This window comes from Caretta caretta, chromosome 14, assembly GCF_965140235.1.
Source record: "Caretta caretta isolate rCarCar2 chromosome 14, rCarCar1.hap1, whole genome shotgun sequence".
Taxonomy (NCBI): domain Eukaryota; kingdom Metazoa; phylum Chordata; order Testudines; family Cheloniidae; genus Caretta; species Caretta caretta.
In genome coordinates this window covers 35,458,577-35,478,623 of record NC_134219.1, presented here as the reverse complement: position 1 = coordinate 35,478,623, position 20,047 = coordinate 35,458,577, and the positions used below count along the sequence as shown (strand labels likewise).

Here is a 20,047-nt window from a genome sequence, read left to right as displayed (position 1 = left end):
ATTTAAGCTCCAAAGCATTTATTGCTCTGAAATATCAAATTCCACTATCATCAGTTAAATGTGCATCCGTCCACCCCTCTTCCCAGGCTGCTTAATGTTCCTTCGCCCTCTTGGAGCCCGCCCTGTACTCAAGATGTTTTAACCTTTTGTGGTTAAAAACAAAACAAAACAAAACACAAACCTCATTGCATGGCAGACATGTTTATTGGAGTGGCAGACACAGAACGAGAAAAGGCAACAGAAAAAAGTACTTTAGCTCCCAGTTGGACCAATGCCTTGAGCTTCTCGCTACCGTTACATATTAGGTAAATTGCCCAACTTAGGCTACAGAGTCATTTAAAAATGCATAGAGATTATAAGGCATTTGTGGCTATTTCGACTCACACCCTCAGCATGGTTAACCCCTTGGGGTACAGAGCAATTACTGCAAAAAGTGTATTTTGCAGCACACTTTGTGCTGATCTGCAATTGCTATACAAGAGAGTTTAAGGCAAAGAGAGGGCTCTATTTTTGCAAGCACATTGCGAGGCAATGCAGCTTTCTCAGGGCTACCCATATAAGTGGTGTTTCCTTTCCACTCCTGCTCCAGGTGTGGGGGCACCATCCTGGCAAACTGCAGGGCAACAGAACTTCCCAGTTTATCCATTGCCTTTTTGAATAACAACCTCCTCTGCCTCTAAGGGGACACACCTTAGGGGATCGTCCTCCAACGTAAGGACCTCCTGCAGAGTCGCACATGCAATTACGAAGCCCCCCTCTGCCACCACCCCCCCCAAACACCCAGCCAGCCAGATCCCCTCCCCAGCTCACAACCAGGATTGATATGGGGTCCTATAGAAGAGCAGTTCTCAACCAGGGGTCCGAGACCCCCTGGGAGGGCCGCAAGCAGGTTTCAGAGGGTCCACCAAGCAGGACCAGTGTTAGACTCGCTGGGGTCCAGGGCAGAAAGCTGGAGCCCTGCCGCCGCAAGCCCCGTCACCCGGGGCTGAAGGTGAAGCCTAAGCAGCTTAGGTTTGCAGGGCTCCCTGTAACATGGGGCCACGCGGAACTGCCCTGCTCGCTACCCCCTAACGCTGGCTCCTGGCTTTTATATGCAGAAACACAGTGCTGTAGCACAAGGGGACCATGCAGTTTTTCTAGCATGTTCGGGGGGCCTCAGAAAGTAAAAGGTTGAGAACCCCTGCTCTAGAAGGTGGAAAACGTCTCACCGTCCCTATGGTCACCCCTGACTGTGAGGAGCCCACAGAAATGGTATTCAGAAATGGAGTAAAAAGCAACATTTGATCTTTGTTGCCATGGAGACTATAACTGGGACAATACTTGTGGGGTTGATCAGCACACACACACCCCACCTTACACCTTGACCACGGACAAGAGTGTGGTCAGTTGCTGAACTTCTGGGAAATCTCTGAGCAGAGACAGAGGAAATGCTCAGTGACTTCGTGGCTGCATCCCAGCACAGGCAGAAGACTGAGAAGTAGAGGGATAGTTGCCTTCACCATGGTATCGAGGACTGGAAGAGGTAAAGGGACCTGCTGAAAGAACACATTGACAAAGACAACCCGCCCACTCAGGCACAGATGCTGGAGATGATGCAGCGGCAGACAGCTCTGCTGGAGAACAGTGGGGCTAAAGTTCACAGCCACCACCCCAACCTAGCCATGTGCTGTGGCCCCTTGAGAACTCAGCAGTGGGAACACTCCTTTGCTTCCCCAATTACACAGGACAGGACTTTCCTTTGCCATCTCACACCACGAGACATGTAGAATGGTTCTGCCCTCTCCAAACATATTTATGACCCCGTCGGCACAAAGTTGTGCACTCAGCACTTTCGGCATGTCTGCCACAGTTTTATGGTTTCAAAGTTTGTGTCGGGCTGTTTTCAACAAAGGTTTTTATTTACGGCTATTTGTTATTTATTTACAACTGAAAAGTTTCATAAAATCCCACACAAAGCACAATAAAATCCTACATAAAGCAAAATTAAAATCCTACCACAAAGTTACATACATTTTTCCCCACTACCCCTTCGCCCCAAAGGAAGAGAACAACTCATCCCTGACCATGTGTCCCTGACCAATTGTGGCATTTAGCAGAGGCAGCCTCTCTGGCTGTTCATAACATTCACAGAGTTTCTTTACTTCCACCTCTCGCCAACATCAGATGTTGTGGGAAATGCAGCAAGCACCTGTCACAAGAGGCAGATATTGCTAAGCAGCCTCCAGCCTTGTCACAAGGCACCTCCACCTTCCCTTCAGTCTTCCAGATGCCCACTCCCCTGTCATTCTACAGCTACTACGGGGGTAAGTTAAAGAGCTCCTTTCTCCTCTCCAAGTGTTCAGGAAAAGGATTCATCAGCCAGGGAAGCAGAGGGAGAGCTGGGTCTCCCAGAGTGACAGGAGGAATCACATGATGAATATCCATAGCAGCACATGGCACCAGTTCCGGCCTCGTTGCCAAAAAGAAGGCCTGAGTGTCGAACAACACTGGCATCGTGGAACTTTCCAGACCATCCCACATTAATACTGGTCAAACTTTTCCACAGTGATCAACCAGACCTTGCAGCATCGTACCCAAATATCCTTTTCTGTTGACAAACTCTGAGATCTGGTACAGGGAGGCAAACAATAAGCATATGGGTACCATTAGTGGCCCCAAAACAATTCAGGAGCCCCAGCCTTTCAAATTATTCAATAACTTCCTGTGTACTGCCATGCTTTAGGACCTGGCCTAGCAGCACCCTCTGAATAGTAGCACATGGAAACGCCGTCATGGGAGGTTTTTAAGAGCAGGTTAGACAAACAAGTGTCAGGGACAGGCTAGATAATACTTAGTCCTGCTGTGAGTGCAGCAGACTGGGCTAGATGACCTCTTGAGGTCCCTTCCAGTCCTACAATTCTATGATTCTATGGCAGCCCCAATAGCTGATTTACCAACACTGAACTGGTTAGCTGTTGCCCAGAAGCCATTGGGAGATTAGCAAGCTTCCAGATACTGAAGACCACAACACTTCATGCCAAAGGGAACTCTCCAGTCAGTGCCCTGCCCACTTCTGCTCATGGGCCAGCTCTGCACAGTTTTCAAGGTACATGGCCTTTGTCATTCTGAAGTTCTGCCACCATTGCTGGTCATCCTCGGTCTGCACGACTACCCTCTCCCACAAGTTACTGCTTGCTGGGCAAGCCCGGAGGAAAGCGTCTACTGAGGAAATGTTCCAGAAAATGGTCTCGCAGAAGTAACTGCTCGCTTTCGTCCTCCTCATCTTCTATTTGCGTCACCCATATTGGTGCAGCACGACCATGGCCGTCTCTCAAGGCATCCGCAGCCACCCATCCAGCTGCCTGACTGCTAACACCTGTGCATCGACCTGTTCATGTTAATGGCCGTCAGGGTCACATGTTCTCGTCATGCTGCCTGCCAGAGGCTTGAAAATGGTGCTGGCTCACAAAAGCCAGATGAATGATGGGATGACACGAGAATAATCCTGGAATGTGTTAGTTTGACCCCAAATCCCAGAATTCCAGTGGCTTTGGGTAGCTATTCCACAATGCACCAGGAGAAAATCCCAGAATACCCAGAGTCAAGTGGCAGAACATAGTAGCATGGTACATCTGCCCAGAAATCAGCACTGTGTAGATTCAATTATTCAAAAGGGGAGGAGCTTAAATTGGCATAACAAAGCAGTGTTATAGTACTGCTTTCAGAATAGTTATTCTGGATTGAAGTGGACAAACATAATCCAAAATATATTTCAGGCATAGTCAAGTTCTTAGCTAGACTTAGTCAGGGCAATTATTCAGTTCTCCTCCTAATGCATAATAAGGGGTGAACTTTCTGTGCAGCTTTTCCCACACCCAGGGTTTTTACAAGGCATTTCTCTCTTGTGGATTCTCTGATGAGAATTAAGATGTGAACGGCTGCTGAAGGTTTTCCCACAGTCAGGGCACTTATAGGGTCTCTCTCCTGTGTGGATTCTCTGGTGTATAATAAGGGCTGATTTTACACGACACCTTTGCCTACAGTAAGGACATTTATATGGTTTTTCTCCCGTGTGGGTTCTCTGATGTGTTATCAGGTGTGAAGAGCAAGTGAAGCCTTTTCCACAGACAGGGCATCGATAGGGTCTCTCTCCCGTGTGGATTCTCTGATGTACAATAAGGGCTGAGCTGTCACTGGATCTTTTCCCACAGTCGGGGCAGCTAAAGGGCTTCTCTCCTGTATGGAGTCTCTGATGTCTAATAAGGTCTGAGCTCTGATTGAAGCTTCTCCCGCAGTCGGGGCATTTATAGGGTTTTTCTCCTGTGTGGATTCTCTGGTGTTTAATAAAGGTGGAGTTTGCAGTGAAGCTTTTACCACATTCCTGGCATTTATAGGGCCGCTCTCCAGTGTGGATTCTTAGATGTGTAACAAGGTTTGGGCTCTGGTTGAAGCTCTTCCCACACTGGGGGCATTTATAGGGCTTTTCTCCTGTATGGATTCTTTGATGTATAAGAAGGTGTGAATGACTACTGAAGCTTTTCCCACATTCACTGCATGTGCTTGGTCTCTCTCCCATGTGGATCCTCTGGACTCTGGTTTTCTTGAGGTGCTTCAGACCTCTCCCACAATTCGTGGATTTATCCACTTTCTTCACCGGCTGGTTTCCCAGCGGCCTCTCTTTGCTACACTGACTCTCACAGGTTTTTCCTTGCCCAATACTCCAACAGATGTTTCCTTTGGATCTTCCTAATAGTGTCCCATGATGTTCCACTTGCTCAGGACCTCCCAGCTGAGGATTCAACTCTTCATGCTCATTCTTGATCCCATCAGCTGTTGGGATAAAGAGAAAATCCAGAGATGAATCATTCTCTGTGTCGAGAAGTAAGGAAAACTCAGAATGGAGCAATGGAAAGCTTGGGGTGTGGGAGGGAATAAACCAAATTAATTGTTGGGCAAATGGAAAAATTCCGGAGTTGAATTCCCGCAAATCCTTTCCCAGAGTTGAGAGAGAGGTGGCTGAACCAATTCAGCCACCACATTCCACCTGAACATGCAGAGGAAAGGGTGGTCAGCAGGGAGGAAGTTAATGTCAGGTGTGAGTCAGGGTGCGTGGGAAGCCATGAAAGACATATCTTGTGGATCTGACACCTACTGGAGACAATCCAGAATTAGGAGCGTATATGAGGACTTTGTGAGAATCCTAGCTGTTCCTTCATTCAGCAATGTTTTCTGAGTTGGTTTTAACTAACACCTTTACCTGCATGGCTATATCTCAGGATTCCCCTTTCCTCTGAGCCCTGGAGATCTGTGAGCCATGGCTCTTCTCCCCGTTCCAGCTGGGAGATCACTTCAGGTTTGGGAATCGGAAATCCTGCTCAAGGGGAAAGTAAACAGGTGAGAAGTCCCATGGCTTGTGTTATACTGGAGATCAGACTATACAATTACAGTGTCCCTTCCAGTCTTATCATCTACGATTCTATGAGATCAAAGTGAATAATGTGTGTGGAGAACAGTTCCAAATAAAAAGTTTAGTAATTTTGACCCAGTCACTGTTTGTGCTGGTGGAACATGCATGGGAACATGGTCACAGAGATCCTTTGGGATTCACATGTATGTGTCACATTTCAGAGTGGTAGCCGTGTTAGTCTGTATCAGCAAAAACAACGAGGAGACCTTAAGGCACCTTAGAGACTAAAAAATTTATTTGAGCATAAGCTTTCATGGGCTAAAACCCACTTCATCAGATGCATGGAGTGGAACACACAGTAGGGAGGTATAAATACACAGCATAAGAAAAGATGGGAGTTGCCTTACATGTATGTGTTGGGGGGTGAGAGGGGTGTTGCACCTTTAGGACTTCCAGACACTGGGGAATTGGATCACTAAGACATAGTCTTGATGCTACGTCCTTTGCTTGCTTCTAAATCTCCAGAGACCTCTCTCTGGGTAGAGCCAGTGCCAAGAAGGGAGGAGAAACAGAGAGCCTGTATGCACATGGGGGTGTAAGTACGTGTAACTCACACACCTTCTAGGTGTGGTGGTGTGTCTCCTCTAGTGGCACTGAAACCACTTACAGAGATTAATGAGTCTGTTACAGCCTTAGCTAAGAGCAATGTGGCTTTTAGCTCATGCGGTGGAGGCTCATGCATTTAGCTCCAGAGGTCCCAGGTTCGATCTTGCCCACTGACGACCAGTATCTGTCAGTGTTACCTACAGACAGGCAAATTCCGCCTTTCCGCCCTTTGAAAGTTCTGGGGTCGGCAGAATTAGCATCTCCAATAAGTATCTGGCTCCCCTAACCCCGGGGGAGGAGGTAAGAAGGAAGCCAGTCTCTCTCACTCAATTCTGGGCACCCGAAGAGCGTGCCATCCCCTCAGTGCCAACAAAGGGAAAACAGACCCATGCCAGCTGCATGAGAGAGATTCAGCCAGCAGCGGAGAGTTGGAAAGCATGCTGGGGGAAAAATAAAAGTTCCTCACATGAGGGTGTAACCCTGCAGTGGGGCAAGTTAAGGAAGTAGACAGTCACCAAAGAAGTTGCCCTGGTAAGAGTTCCTCGGTGCTGTGCCTGGCACCGCTATCACAAAGGCAGGCTGGGTGGGGGTGTAGCCTGATCCCCTTTAAATCTAAGGGACCAGAAAAGAACCTTGACCAGAAGCCAACCGGGCACTTCAGAGACAGCCCCCCACCCCCAGCTTCTACTTCCCGAGGGGACAGGGATACTTACCCAGCGAGGTCACATTATCATAATTCTCCTGCATGACGTCCCTGTACAGAGCTCTCTGACTCGGGTCCAGGAGAGCCCATTCTTCCTCGGTGAAATACACAGCCACCTCTTCGAAGGTCACTGGCTCCTGAAAATGACAATTGTCCCCCATTTGGTAACTTCTGCCCCAGCCCCAATCCCACTATTGATGGGGGAGGAGGGCCAAAAAAAGTAAAAGCTCTGGGAGGAGCACAGTAAAACAATCCCATCCTGTGCAGAACAACCTGGAGGTTTCCGAGTGTGAGGAGAAAGAGAGTCCTTGTCACTCCTAGCAAAGGGAGAGAGGGTCATTTGCATTTATCACACACCTACTAGCCAGATACTGATACAGACAGAGACCCACAGCAGGGTTCAGGGACAGACCCTAGTAAGAACCCAAACACCTCCCCCATTCCCAGCAGCTGGATGTGAGGAGATGGGGCGGGGAGGATTAGGAACAAAGGATGCAGGCCATACTTACAGGATGGGGGACTCTGCCCCGGGAAACAGTGACTCTGAAAAAGATTTCGGGGTCATGCTGAACACAAGCTCCATATGCGATGCTGTAGCCAAAAGAGCTGATGTGATCCTTGGATGCATAAACAGGGGAATCTCGAGTAGGATCAGAGAAGTTATTTTACCTCTCTATTTGGCACTAGTGCAACCACTGCTAGAACCCTGTGTCCAGTTCTGATGCCCACAATTCAAGTAAGCTGCTAAAAAGGAGAGGGTTCAGACAAGAGCCATGAGAATGATTGAAGGATTAGAAAACCTGCCTTATAGTGAAAGACTAAAGGATCTCAATCTATTTAGCTTGACAAAGAGAAGGTTAAGAGGTGACTTGATTACGGTCTATTAATACCTACGTGGGGAACAGAAATGTGATAATCGGCTCTTCATTCTCGCAGACAAAGGTATAACATGATCCAATGGCTGGAAGTTGGAACTAAACAAATTTAGACTAGAAATAAGGCATACATTTTTAACAGTCAGAGTAAATAACCATTGGAATTATTTATGGAGGGTCATGGTGGATTCTCCATCACCAGCAATTTTAAAATCAAGATTGGATGTTTTTTCTAAAAGATCGGCTCTAGGAACTATTTTGGGGAAATTTTATGGCCTGTGTTATACAGAAGGTCAGAGTGGATGATTACAATAGTCTCTTCTGGCCCTGGAATCTATTAATTCTGACTGGCAGGGGGAAATTGGTTGTAAATCTGAAGTTTTGAAAGCAATTTGTGGGAAAGTAATCATGATATGGTAGATTTCATGATTCTAAGGACAATGGACTTCAAACTAACCAACTTAAACAATCTCAGAGATCAGGTAGGTAAGGTCCCCTGGGAAAAAATATAAAGGAAAAAGGAGTTCAGGAGAGCTGGCAGCCTCTCAAAGAGACAATATCTAAGGAACAACAGCAAACTATCCCTATCTGAAGGAAAGATAGGAAGAACAGTAAAAGGCCAATATAGTTCCACTAGGAGCTCTGTAATGACCTGAAAATCAAAAAGGAATCTGACAAAAAGTGGAACCATGGACAAATGGCTAAGGATGAGTACAAAAATATAGCACAACCATGAAGGGACAAAAATCAGAAAGACTAAGGCACAAAATGAATGACACTAAGCAAGGGACATGAAAAACAATAAGAAAAGGTTCTATAAATACATCAGGAGCAAGAGAAAAATAAAGGAAAGTGTAGGTCCTCTGCTTAGCTGGGAGGGAGAGCTAATAACAGATGACACCAAGAAGGCTGATACATTTAAGGCTTATTTTGTATCAGTCTTCACTAAAAAAGTTAAATGTGACCAGATACTAACACAATTAATATTAATAACAAGGGGGAAGGAATGTAACCCAAAATAGGGAAAGAACATGTTAAAAAATATTTAGATAAATTAGATGTGTTCAAGTTGCTAAGGCCTGCTAAAATTAATCATAGGATACTTAAGGAACTAGCTGAAGCAATTTCTGAACCATTAGTGATTATCTTCAAGCACTCATGGAGGACAGATGAGGACCCAGAGGATTGGAGAAAGGCAAACATTGTACCTATCTTTAAAAAGGGGGGAAAGCTGGGCCTGGAAAATTATTGACCAGTCATCTTAACTTCAATGCCTGGAAAGTTAATAATAACTGGAACAAATAATTAAACAATTATTTTGTAAGCACCAAGAAGATAATAGGGTTATAAGCCAACATGGATTCGTCAAGAACAAATCATTCCAAACCAACCTAAATTTCTTCTTTGACAGGGATATTGGCCTACTGGATATGGGGAAAGCTATAAACATGATATATCTAGATTTTAATAAGGCTTTTGACACAGTCCCACATGACATTGTCATAAGCAGATTAGGGAAATGTGGTCTAGTTGAAATTACTGTAAAGGGAGTGCAAAATTGGTTGAAAGACCATACTCAAAGAGTAGTTCTCAATGGTTCATTGTCAAACTGGGGGTGGGTGGGGGAGATGTATCTACTGGGGTCCCATAGAGGTCCATCCTTATTCATTGTTTTCATTAATGACTAGGATAATAGAGTAGATAGTATGCTTATAAAATTTGCAGATGACACCAAGATGGGAGGAGTTGTCAGCACTTTGGAGGACAGGATTAGAATTCAAAACAACCTTCACAAATTAGACTGAAATCAACAAGATAAAATTCAGTAAAGACAAGGGCAAAGTACTATATTCAGGATGGAAAAATCAAATGCACAGCTACAAAACGGGGAATAACTGGGCATGCATTGTACTGCTGAAAAGGATCTGGGGGTTACAGAGGATCATAAACTGAATACGAACCAGCAATGTGATGCAGTTGCAAAAATGGCTAATATCATTCTGGGGTATATTAGCAGGAGTGTTGTGTGTAAGACAGGCAAGGTAATTGTCCCGCTCTACTTGGTACTGATGAGCCCTCAAGTGGAGTCCTATGTCCAGTTTTGGGTGCCAAGCTTTCAGAAAATTGTGGACAAACTGGAGAGAGTCCAGAGGAAAGCAACAAAAATGATGAAAGCTTTAGAAAAAGCTTTAAATTTAGTTGGGGATTGGTCCTGCTTTGAGCACGGGGTTGGACTAGATGACCTCCTGAGGTCCCTTCCAACCCTGATATTCTAGGATTCTATGAAAACGGGATCTCTACGGAAAGGTTAATTAGACGGGGTATGTTTAGTCCTGAAAAAAGAAGACTAAAGGGGGACCTGATAGCAGTCTTCAGATATGTGAAGGGCTATTTATAAAGAGGATGGAGATCAATTGTTCTCCATGTCCTCTGAAGGTAGGACAAGAACTAATGGGCTAATCTGCAGCAAGGGCGATTTAGGTCAGATATTAGGAAAAACATTCTAATTATAAGGGCAGATAAACTCTGGAATAGGCTTCTGTCAAGGTTCCTTCCCCACTCTGAACTCAAGGGTACAGATGTGGGGACCTGCATGAAAACCTCCTAAGCTTACTTTTACTAGCTTAGGTTAAAACTTCCCCAAGGTAAAAACTATTTTACTTTTTGCCCTTGGACTTTATCGCTGCCACCACCAAATGTCTAACCGGTATATTACTGGGAAAGAGCCCATTTGGAAACATCTTTCCCCCCAGAATCCTCCCAAACTTTCCACCCCCTTTCCTGGGGAAGGTTTGATAAAAATCCTCACCAATTTGCATAGGTGAACACAGACTCAAACCCTTAGATCTTAAGAACAATGAAAAAGTATTCAGATTCTTAAAAGAAGAATTTTAATAGAAGAAAAAGTAAAAAGAATCACCTCTGTAAAATCAGGATGGTAAATACCTTACAGGATAATCAGATTCAAAACACAGATAATCCCTCTAGGCAAAACCTTAGGTTACAAAAAGACACAAAAACAGGAATCTACATTCCATTCAGCACAGCTTATTTTCTCAGCCATTTAAAGAAATCAGAATCTAACGCATCTCTAGCTAGATTACTTACTAAATTCTAAGACTCCATTCCTGTTCTGTCCCCAGCAAAAGCATCACACAGACAGAGAGAGAGGCTTTGTTTCTCCCTCCCCCCAGCTTTTGAAAGTATCTTGTCTCCTCATTGGTCATTTTGGTCAGGTGCCAGCGAAGTTATCCTAGCTTCTTAACCCTTTACAGGTGAAAGGGTTTTTCCTTTGGCCAGGAGGGATTTTAAAGGTGTTTATCTGTCCCTTTATATTTATGACAGCTTCCAAGGGAGGTTGTGGAATCCGCATCATTGGAGGTTTTTAAGAACAGGTTGGACAAACACCTATCAGCGATAGTCAAGGTTGACTTGGTCCTGCCTCAGTGCAGGAGGCTGGACTAAATGCACGGTCCCTTCCAGCCCGACATTTCTGTGATTCTATGAACTCTCCTGGGGCTGCAGGTGTGAGTGCCCCTTTCACATTCCTCACCCTTGTGTATTTACTGCCTTCACCTCCTTCCCAGCACATACCCCCTCCACTGTGCACTGAAAAACCCCTACCTGAGCCGCCGCTACTGCAGTCATTTCCCTTTCCCGTCCCCCAAGAGGATGGGATGATCCGGAGTGAAACACAGACATTATTCTGCAGCCTGTCAGGGCGAGAAGGGAGGTTTCAGAAGGGGCTCTAGTCCATTCATCTCCCCTAGTCTCCACAGGGTCTTTCCCTGCAGACAGACACTCTAGACTGCAATTCAGGAAAAACCCTGGGTCACTTTACTACTGCACACAGCTGGCCCGTCTCACCAGGACTAAACCCACCAAGACATTTTTAAACCAACCCCCCTCCCTCCCCAGGAACAGTCTCTGAAGCAAATGCTAGAAAAGAGCAGAATCAGAGGCCGCTTAAGGGGATCCCCCCCGCCCTCCCCCCCGACATTGTCCTTGAGGGGATTTTATATCAATATTCAATAATTTGAGAGAAAAGTGCAAAATCTGAGAGTTTATATAAATATTTGGTAAATAAACAGCAAGTGCTTATTCCCAATTGACATGGGCAGCAGGGAACCTTGGGCCCAACCACTTTACTGAAGGCTGAAGGGAGGAGGATGGAGACAGAAGGTTCTGTGATGGTTGGAAGGGGCAGCAGTGGGGCAGGAGCAGGTGACTGACTGGCAGTTCATGATTGGGGGGAGGTGTATTGGGCTGGCAGGAGCTGGGAGAGGAAAAACTGGGGCTGGACAATCTCAGTTTAGGGCACTTGCTCCACCCACTTGCCCTGCTTGGCCCTCCAATCTAGGTTACTGACTCAGGGCAAGTTTCCCTCAAAAACAAAGAAAAGGTGCTAAAGTTAAAAAAGCATGGGGAAAGTACCCAATCTGAGAAGATTTTTAAATCAGTGTTCCATAAATGGAGAAAAAGAACAGCAACATTTGAATGCATTTTATGTCAACATTCAATCATTAGAGAGAAAATGGCAAAATTTGACAAGATTTGATACTCAAGTTTAACAGTTAAAAAGCAATGAGAGCTGTTAGAATGATATTCAATAATTAGATTAGAGATTGGGAAAATTTGAGAGATTTTATATTAATGTTTGATAATAGGTGATGGGTCAAAATCGGAGTGCATTTTATATCAGTATTCGAAAATTGGAGAGAAAGGTGCAAAATCTGAAGAGATTTAATTCTAATATCAGGTAATTAGAGAGACAAGGCAAAATCATTAATAGCAAACTAGAAAATGGGGCATAATTTTAGAGGATAATATGTTAATATTTGAGCACTCGGGAGAAAATTGGCTAAAATCTAAATATTCAATAATATGAGAAAAAAAAGAGCAGCAATCTCCAATTGTATGAGAGAAAAGGGACACCTCCCCATCCCACCTGGGGAATGACTCAAGGCAAACAGTTTTCCTCCAAATTAAAATCAGGGGAATTTGCTGCATTTCAAAAAGGGAAGACACCCTCCAAATCTGAGTGGGAGGGTTATAGCAAGATTTGAGAATTAGAGGAGAAATAGCAAAATTGGAGGGGATTTGACATTAATCTTCGTAATGAGAGAGGAAAAAAAGGTAAAACCTGGGGGATTTCATGTGATTTTTTTTTTCTTTTTTTGGTAATCAGAGAAAGAAAAAGAGGAAAACTGAATCGCTTTTTTCTACCAATATCAACAATTATCTGGATAATGGCAAAATCTAAAGGCAATTTTATGTCAATATTTGATAATTAGAGATTAAAAAGAGCAAAATGAGGCGTGTTTGTGTCCATATTGAATAATTAAGAGAGGGCAAGAGGGAAATCTGTGGAGATTTCTCACCCATATTTGATAGTGAGAGAGATAGGGACAAAATCTGAGGGGATTTATATGAGTAGTCAGTAAGTAATTAGAAAATGCTGGTTCTCCTCCCCTCCTGCACCCTTCTGCTATTCACATGGACAGCCAGGAGTCCTGGATGATGGTGCTTTAACAGGAGAAGCAGGCGCAGAGGGTGGGAGAATGGACCTGGAAGGTCTCAGGCAATTGGGAGCGGGAAAGGAACCAGAAGGCGGCATTGCAGCAGGAGGGGGTAGTAGCGGGGTTGGGGTAGTTGGTGTGTTAATATTCAATAAGTCTGTGAAAATGGAGCAAAATCTGTAGAGGATTTTTATATCCATGCAGTAGAACTTAGATTCTATCAACCCTCTTCTTAAGAAAGTTCAGTTACATGAAATCATTTTTCCTGATAGAAAAAATAAATTATATAATGAAAGTGATATTAATGAAGAACACGTTGACATCTCTTCCCATTCTGATGCCTTGGAAATTGCTTTGCAATGGTTTGAAAGACATGAACAAAGCAATGTAATATTGAGACATTTGCTTCTATGAACTCCTCAATAAAAAATACTTCATGAAATCAGAGTTCTATTGGTTTAATAATTAGTTGGAAGTTGAATCCCAGTCACTCAGGGTCCAGCCAACTGCCCCGTAAGCAGCTGGGTGGTGCCACTCCCCTATGTTCTGTTCTATTCAGTTCTTACAACGCTCTCATCCCCACAGGGTCCCAGCACTGTCTATCCGGGCCCCAGCCTCACAACTTGCATTTGTTAGGAGTGATTCTCTTTCTCCCCAATGAGAAGAGTGTGTGTGGGGGGGAGAGGAGGTTAAATTTAATGTTTTATTTATTTATTTGTGCCCGGATCCACCCAAGTCTCAATTTTAGGTACCACTGCAATCCACGAAACCTCCGCTCAGCTGCTGCCAAACCCTGTAGGTGCCTAAACTCACTCTCAACCTAAGATTTTGCAGTAAAAAGTCCCCTAGGCACCTATGTTTCTGCCTCTGAGCGTGCATACTGCTGCCTCATTCTAGGTTTCTAGACCCTTATCTCCCACCCTGAGTGATCCACTAACTGGGGAAAAAGAGACTTTTGGCGGCCTAAGTCATATGCAGGTCCTGATCCAGTAGGTGTATGCAGAGGTCGCCTATATGTACATGAAAGAGCTCAGTTGGGACAAGGGAGGACACCCTCACTTATAATATTTAGCCTGCTGGTGAGAGTGCTCATCTAAGATGTGGGAGACCAGGAGTTCAAGTCTCCTGTCTGCCTGATGAGAAGGGGGTTGAACAAGGGTCTTCTATGTCCCAGGAGGGTGTGCTATAGGCATCTGGCCTATAGAGTAAAAAGAAAAGGAGTACTTGTGGCACCTTAGAGACTAACCAATTTATTTGAGCATGAGCCTTCATGAGCTACAGCTCACATCAGCTCACATCAGGCTCATGCTCAAATAAATTGGTTAGTCTCTAAGGTGCCACAAGTACTCCTTTTCTTTTTGCGAATACAGACTAACACGGCTGTTCCTCTGAAACCGGCCTATAGAGTGTTTCTCACTCTTTCTCTGGGCCAATTAATATTAATTATTCAATTAAAGTGGAACAACTTCATTAGGAGAGATGGAAGGAGGGCCCACATCAGAATGTCCCCTAGCCCAGTGGTTACAGCACTCTCTGTAGGGGTAGCAGACTTGAACCTGGGACTCCCAAGTACCCTAACCAGTGGGCTAAAGATTGTAAGAGAGGCAATCCTCCTCTCCTGGCTGTTCTGGGTGGTGTTTGTTTGCCTCTGCGCACACTACCAGATCTGGTCTCTGCATTTGGAGAATCCCTGATTTTCCCCTAGTTTGTGGATCGCAAGCAGATTGGTGTCTCCATGCTCCTGGGACTTAGGTGCTGAACTCCAAGCGAGGTGTGGTGTTTAGGACACATCCCTCTCCTCAGCTTCTCCCACTGGCTAACTTGGGCGGCTCCAGTCTGGCTTTTGTGGAGCCCATTCTAAGCACCTCTCTCTCCCCATTGTTTGGATACGGAGCCTAGGGGACTAACACAGGCTTTGGGGATCACAGCGTTGTTACCTAAGACCATTTGTGGATTCAGGCATCGGATGCCAGCTGCAGTTTGTGGGCTGGTTACTGAAAGCAGGTCTAAGAAGTCTACTGGCACTGGGAATGCAGATCGGGGATGTTTGTGCTAGTTTTGAGCTCCTGTGGGAGTTTGTCCCATGGCCCAAGAAAACTGTCTCATGCACAGAAGAGCTTTCCCTCTGCCACAGACAGCTCCTTTTGCTTGAGGAGCCGCGTTGTTGCCAATGGTCATTATCCCAGAGCTTCAGGCAATCTTTAGGAATCCTGGTTCTAGACTGAGTGCCTTGAAGATAAAGGGCAGACTATGAATAGGGGGAGGCTCCTGGCTTTTATGTTCATTAAATCTGGGAAAGACAGCAAATATGTCAATTTTAATGTACATAAATGGGAAAAGAGTTTCCTGCTGAAACAAGGGTAAGTGGCTACAGATAAAAAGGGTAGAACCTCCTCTCCCATCTGAGATTTTATATGGAGAATTGAGAATTATTAGTGAGAAAATAGAGCAAAATCTGAGAGGGATAATTGGCCAAGAAAAGCCAGGCCCACACTCAACATGATGGTATTTCTCTGTTTGGATGTAATAATAGCTTTTGAACACTGCGGCCGATCAATTCCAAAATGTCAGGAAATATTCTACACGTCGGTGGGTAGACTATGGATCTTGATGAAAATCAGAAAATAGGAAGGGGGAAAGAGGAGACACACAATTGGAGCCCATGGCATCTGGTTAGCACACACTTCACTTTAACGAGGACTGTAATTGTCTATAGATCTGGTTGATGACAGCCATTGATGCCTTCCACTAAAGCAGTGGTTCCCAAACTGGGGTTCGTGAACCCTTAGGGGTTCGCAAAACATTACAGGGGGTTCTCAGAAAAAAAACTCCCTAATGGTGGACAGAGCTGTCCCTAGGGACCCCGGGCAGCACGGGGCCAGCAGCCCGGAGCTCCTAGACTTCCAAGAGCTAAGCGGATCAAAGCAAGCATATCTATCACACTGAGATGATTTAAATTTCAAGACTCCTTATTAGAAATGGAAAGGGAGGTGGATATTTTCTGCTGTTTTTAAAATTAAATAGGCAGCTAGTATTGTTTTTAAAATTATTATGTAGAACAAGTTTAAGCTTTGTTATAATGTGAGTTGTTTGCCTGGACTGCTCCAGACCTGAATGCTTGTGTAGGAGGAACTCCTTGAGTTGGCTTCTCAAATCCCTTCCTGCTGCTTCACAGCTGATACTCCTTGATGAAACATAGGAGCCTTGTTTTATAATAGGCTTATCCAAACTGATACAAGCTATGAAAGTGAGATCTTGGCAGATAGTTGCCATTTTCATAATGTAATAAAAATACTGTAATGATAAATAATAATTAATAATAAACAGTGTGCAATAAGCATGTCACAAAAAAAAATTATATTTCCAAGATCACTGCTTTTATAATTTATGCTCAGGTAAAGGAGAAAATCCCTGGAAATATTCATTTTTAAGAGGGGGTTCACAAGACTTGACATTTTAGTGAAAGGGGTTCAAGGGTTGTTAAAGTTTGGGAACCACTGCACTAAAGCAATCGCCCCATCTCAGCTCTGCCCTTTGTCCAAATGGAGTTTAAAATGTTGCAGGGAGTCTGTGAAATAGAGGGGAACAGGGGAGGGGAATTGAGGTATGCAAGGAGCTCTAGATATATGCAATCAGTTCCTACTACAGAAGCAAGATAGCATGTGTCCCCTTTTTTAAATTTAATTAAATTTTTTTTAGCACCCATGATTGCAGTAACTTGGGGCTGTATTTTCAGAGGTGCTGCGCAGCACCCACCACTCAGCTGAAGTCAATGTGAGCTGTGGGGGCTCAGCACCTCTGAAAAATCAGGCCCCCCTGTGACTTGATTGACAAGGGGAGTGATTTTTTATTGGGACAGTTTGAACAGTTTTGCATTTGTTTATTTCTGTAATATTTAGCCCCAAAAGCTTTGAGGAAAAAATCTGTTTGTATAAGATTCAGCAACCCCTCCCCACTCCCAATCTTCAATGAGAAGCTGAGAAAGCTCCCACTACACTTGGGAATCATCCAAACAGCCCCCACCAACTACAGGGGAGACAAGACTTAACCGCCATTATATTATTATTGTTTTCATTTTTAAATAAAGACCCCCTCCTCACCTGCAACTGACTATTTATCTAACAGAGGGTCACACACTTTGGGGCTTCTTTAGACCAAGTTCATTGCACACCAACATCTCCTTGCTCTTATCCATTCTTCCCCACAAGTGCCCTGTGTTCTACACTCCCATCCCCTTCTATTTCAAAGACTCCCTAGAACCCCAATGCCAGGGGTTCTGTGTGTCCCAGAGAGGAGAATGGGGACATGCCAAGGACTCCTTGTATCCCCAGTTTCACTCTTTTGGTTGTCCAGATTTCACTCAAATCAATAGGGTTCTGTCCTTTGAGTCCTAGAACGTTCCCTAAAATCCTGGAATCAATCAGATGCAGCATTCAAAAGTTAACGTGTTACAGACAGACTGGAAAACAATATCGAGTTGAATTCAGGCCCTCACGCTCACCCAAAAATCCTGGGAAAGAATCAGGGGTAATTTGCCACATTCTTGAATGTTAGAAACTTACTAATGCTCCAATGCTCCATAGAGTCTTTTAGGCTTAAGACTCTTTTGTAATACTAAAAAAAAAGACGAAAATCCCTTCCAGGTCTTTTTTAATGTACACAAGGAAGCACAAAATCAACAGAAAACCAATTTTTTTCATTTTGTTTTATAAAGTCATTCTTAAAAACCCTGGGTGCATCCTCTCACCAGCTCATCTAAGTTGCAGTTGAGCAGCTATAAGGATTAGGCTGAAGGCAGCAGGATCTGGCCAAAGGTCTCTTTCCCACAAAGTTCTACTTGTACCTGCTGATGGGAACATAACCTGCTAACACTGGGGACTGAAAAGTAACTCTTTGAGAATGAAATTTGGCAGCCCTTTTCTCCCTGGCAAAGCATCCTTATTTGTAGAGCTGTGGTGAAGTCCTAGGAGTGTCAAACAGAGATTTATTATTGGAAATTACAGGCTTTTTTTGAAACACAATATATTCCCTGAAGAGTTGGCTATTCAGAATCCCCTCACTCTGCGTTTGGCCGTCGGACAGGAATAGCTAGTTTCCTCCGATTAGCAAAACCATTAAGGGCCTGATCCTGCCAAGAAAACCATATGCATCATTTTAGGGGTGTCACATGATTTGCAGGAAGGAGTCCAAGCCAGGTTACACATGATGTGTCAGATGGAGCAAACATATACCGGTCAGCACTTTAACACTGGGGAGGTTTACTGGGTTCTGTGGAATCGGAATTAATCCCATGGTTATTTCTCAGGGGCTTGATAATGTGGAGAGATTTTTAAAACTACAAATAATCCCTCTCCTCTATTCTCTGTGCCCCCCACTCTCCTCTGCCGGTTACTTCCCTAAATGTGCAGAGATGGTTAAAACTGGACACATTTCTTGTTGTCCCCCCATTCCCTCCCTCCCTCCCTTTTTCTATCCATCCTTGACTGATTTTTCACCCCTTTCCTTCCTGACATTCCTGCCTGCCCCACAGAGACACAAAAGAGAACCCTGCAGGGAAGCCCATTCATGACCCCACTGCAGCTCCTCTGAACCACTGTGCTCCCCTCCCCTGGTTTTTGCTCCTGGAGCAGACCCCAGGCAGAGGAGGGCAGTGACTTCATTGTTAAGGCCAGTGAGATCCCACCCCCAGCTGCATTAACAAACAGGGCTCAGGCATGGGTGCTGGAACTAAGGGTGTGGCCACACCCCCGCTCTTGAAGTGGTGTCCATCCCTTACAGGATTCACAGTTTGGTTCAATAGTTCTCAGCACCCCCACTGCACAAATTGTCTCAGCATCCCTGGCAGGGTTGCTTTGAGCAGCGAGTCCTTTTCCTGCCCAGTTCCCACCACTTCCCCCAGTTCTGTCCCAGTCACCTGGCGTCTCCCCTGCAGGGGCTGGTGTCGGCAGGCGCAGCAAGAGCAGCAGAAACATCTTGCCACAAGCTGCAGGGCCTTTGATTGCTGCTGCTCTGTCGTCTTCCTGTGCCCGTAGATACCAACCCGGGCTGCAGCACGTCCCAGGCAGGGACTGGAGTTTTCTTTTCCAGAGCTGGGAAGAACCCGGGCATGCTGACCTCCCCCCACCCCCGCCACACACACAGCCCTCCCCTCCTTCTTCCGCCACTCCCCAGCCCTACTCTCCTTCCACAGTGAGTCTGCCCTCCCCCTGTCTGGGATCCGGGGCTCTTGTCTGGGGAGGGTTTTCCTAACCAGAGCTAAATTCACCGCGTGTCACAAACACCCTATGAGCGGCCCCACGGCTCTCGCTGGTTTATTCTCCCCTCTTCGCCCCCCCCACGCCGATGGATCTGGCCAAGTGCTTTCCTTTGTGTTTGCAGAGGAGCCATGCCCCAGCCTGGAGCCTGCAGGATGTGCTCAGCTGTCCTGGGGGGCCCTCAGCCCGCTTCCCCGGACCGCTGGGATGGGTGCCTTTGCTGCCCCAACATAGTGTCAGAAACGGCTTCCTCGGCACACTTTGCTAGCTAGCAAAAACGGACACGGAAGATGCCTTTTTCCTGCAACTCCTGTTAAAGTAGCAAACTCTGCCAGAAGAGGAAAGTCTCCCTTTCAGAATTTGCTTCCTCTCACCTTTCCCTGCACGGTTCTGACCTCCCGCCCTGTTCTGAGAACTTCGGGCCTCCCCTTTCCCCTAGAAGTAGCAGCAGGGGGGCAGGGGGAGCCTGCAGAACCTTCCCCACTTCTGCAAGCAACATGATTTAACCCAGTGTGGTTCTCAACCTATTTTCCACTATGGGCCAGACACACAGCTCTCTGGGTACTTGTGGCACCTTAGAGACTAACCAATTTATTTGAGCATAAGCTTTCGTGAGCTACAGCTCACTTCATCAGATGTTTACCGTGGAAACTGCAGCAGACTTTGGATTTGTGCTGGAAATGGCCCACCTGTTGATCACTTTA

General features: G+C 45.4%; 1 protein-coding gene across 3 annotated transcripts; it reads right to left on the bottom strand.

Moving 5' to 3' along the window:
• Positions 1-185: 185 nt before the first annotated feature.
• On the bottom strand, positions 186-19,202 carry LOC125621798 (uncharacterized). 3 transcript variants are annotated; one of them, XM_048819120.2, is made up of 5 exons: positions 19,004-19,202; positions 11,195-11,283; positions 6,706-6,832; positions 5,237-5,350; positions 186-4,809 (listed from the first exon to the last, which is right to left on the bottom strand). In XM_048819120.2, the coding sequence occupies exons 1-5, from the start codon at positions 19,059-19,061 to the stop codon at positions 3,809-3,811; spliced, it is 1,389 nt and encodes a 462-aa protein (XP_048675077.1). In that variant the 5' UTR covers positions 19,062-19,202; the 3' UTR covers positions 186-3,808. The 3 variants fall into 3 exon arrangements, with proteins under 3 accessions (XP_048675077.1, XP_074975560.1, XP_048675078.1); XM_075119459.1 differs by lacking the exon at positions 19,004-19,202 and adding an exon at positions 10,491-10,565 and having other exon boundaries at positions 6,706-7,012; positions 11,195-11,252; XM_048819121.2 differs by lacking the exon at positions 19,004-19,202 and having other exon boundaries at positions 6,706-7,012; positions 11,195-11,286.
• Between the last annotated feature and the right edge of the window lie 845 nt (positions 19,203-20,047).

Bases quoted from the DNA above. Each gene is read 5' to 3' on its own strand.
- LOC125621798 (XM_048819120.2), bottom strand. From the start codon at position 19,061: ATGTTTCTGCTGCTCTTGCTGCGCCTGCCGACACCAGCCCCTGCAGGG. The intron at 6,833-11,194 runs GTAGGGGTTTTT...TGTCATTTTCAG, and splicing joins CTGCAGTAGCGGCGGCTCAG to GAGCCAGTGACCTTCGAAGA. The intron at 4,810-5,236 runs GTAAAGGTGTTA...TTATCCCAACAG, and splicing joins CCTGAGATATAGCCATGCAG to CTGATGGGATCAAGAATGAG.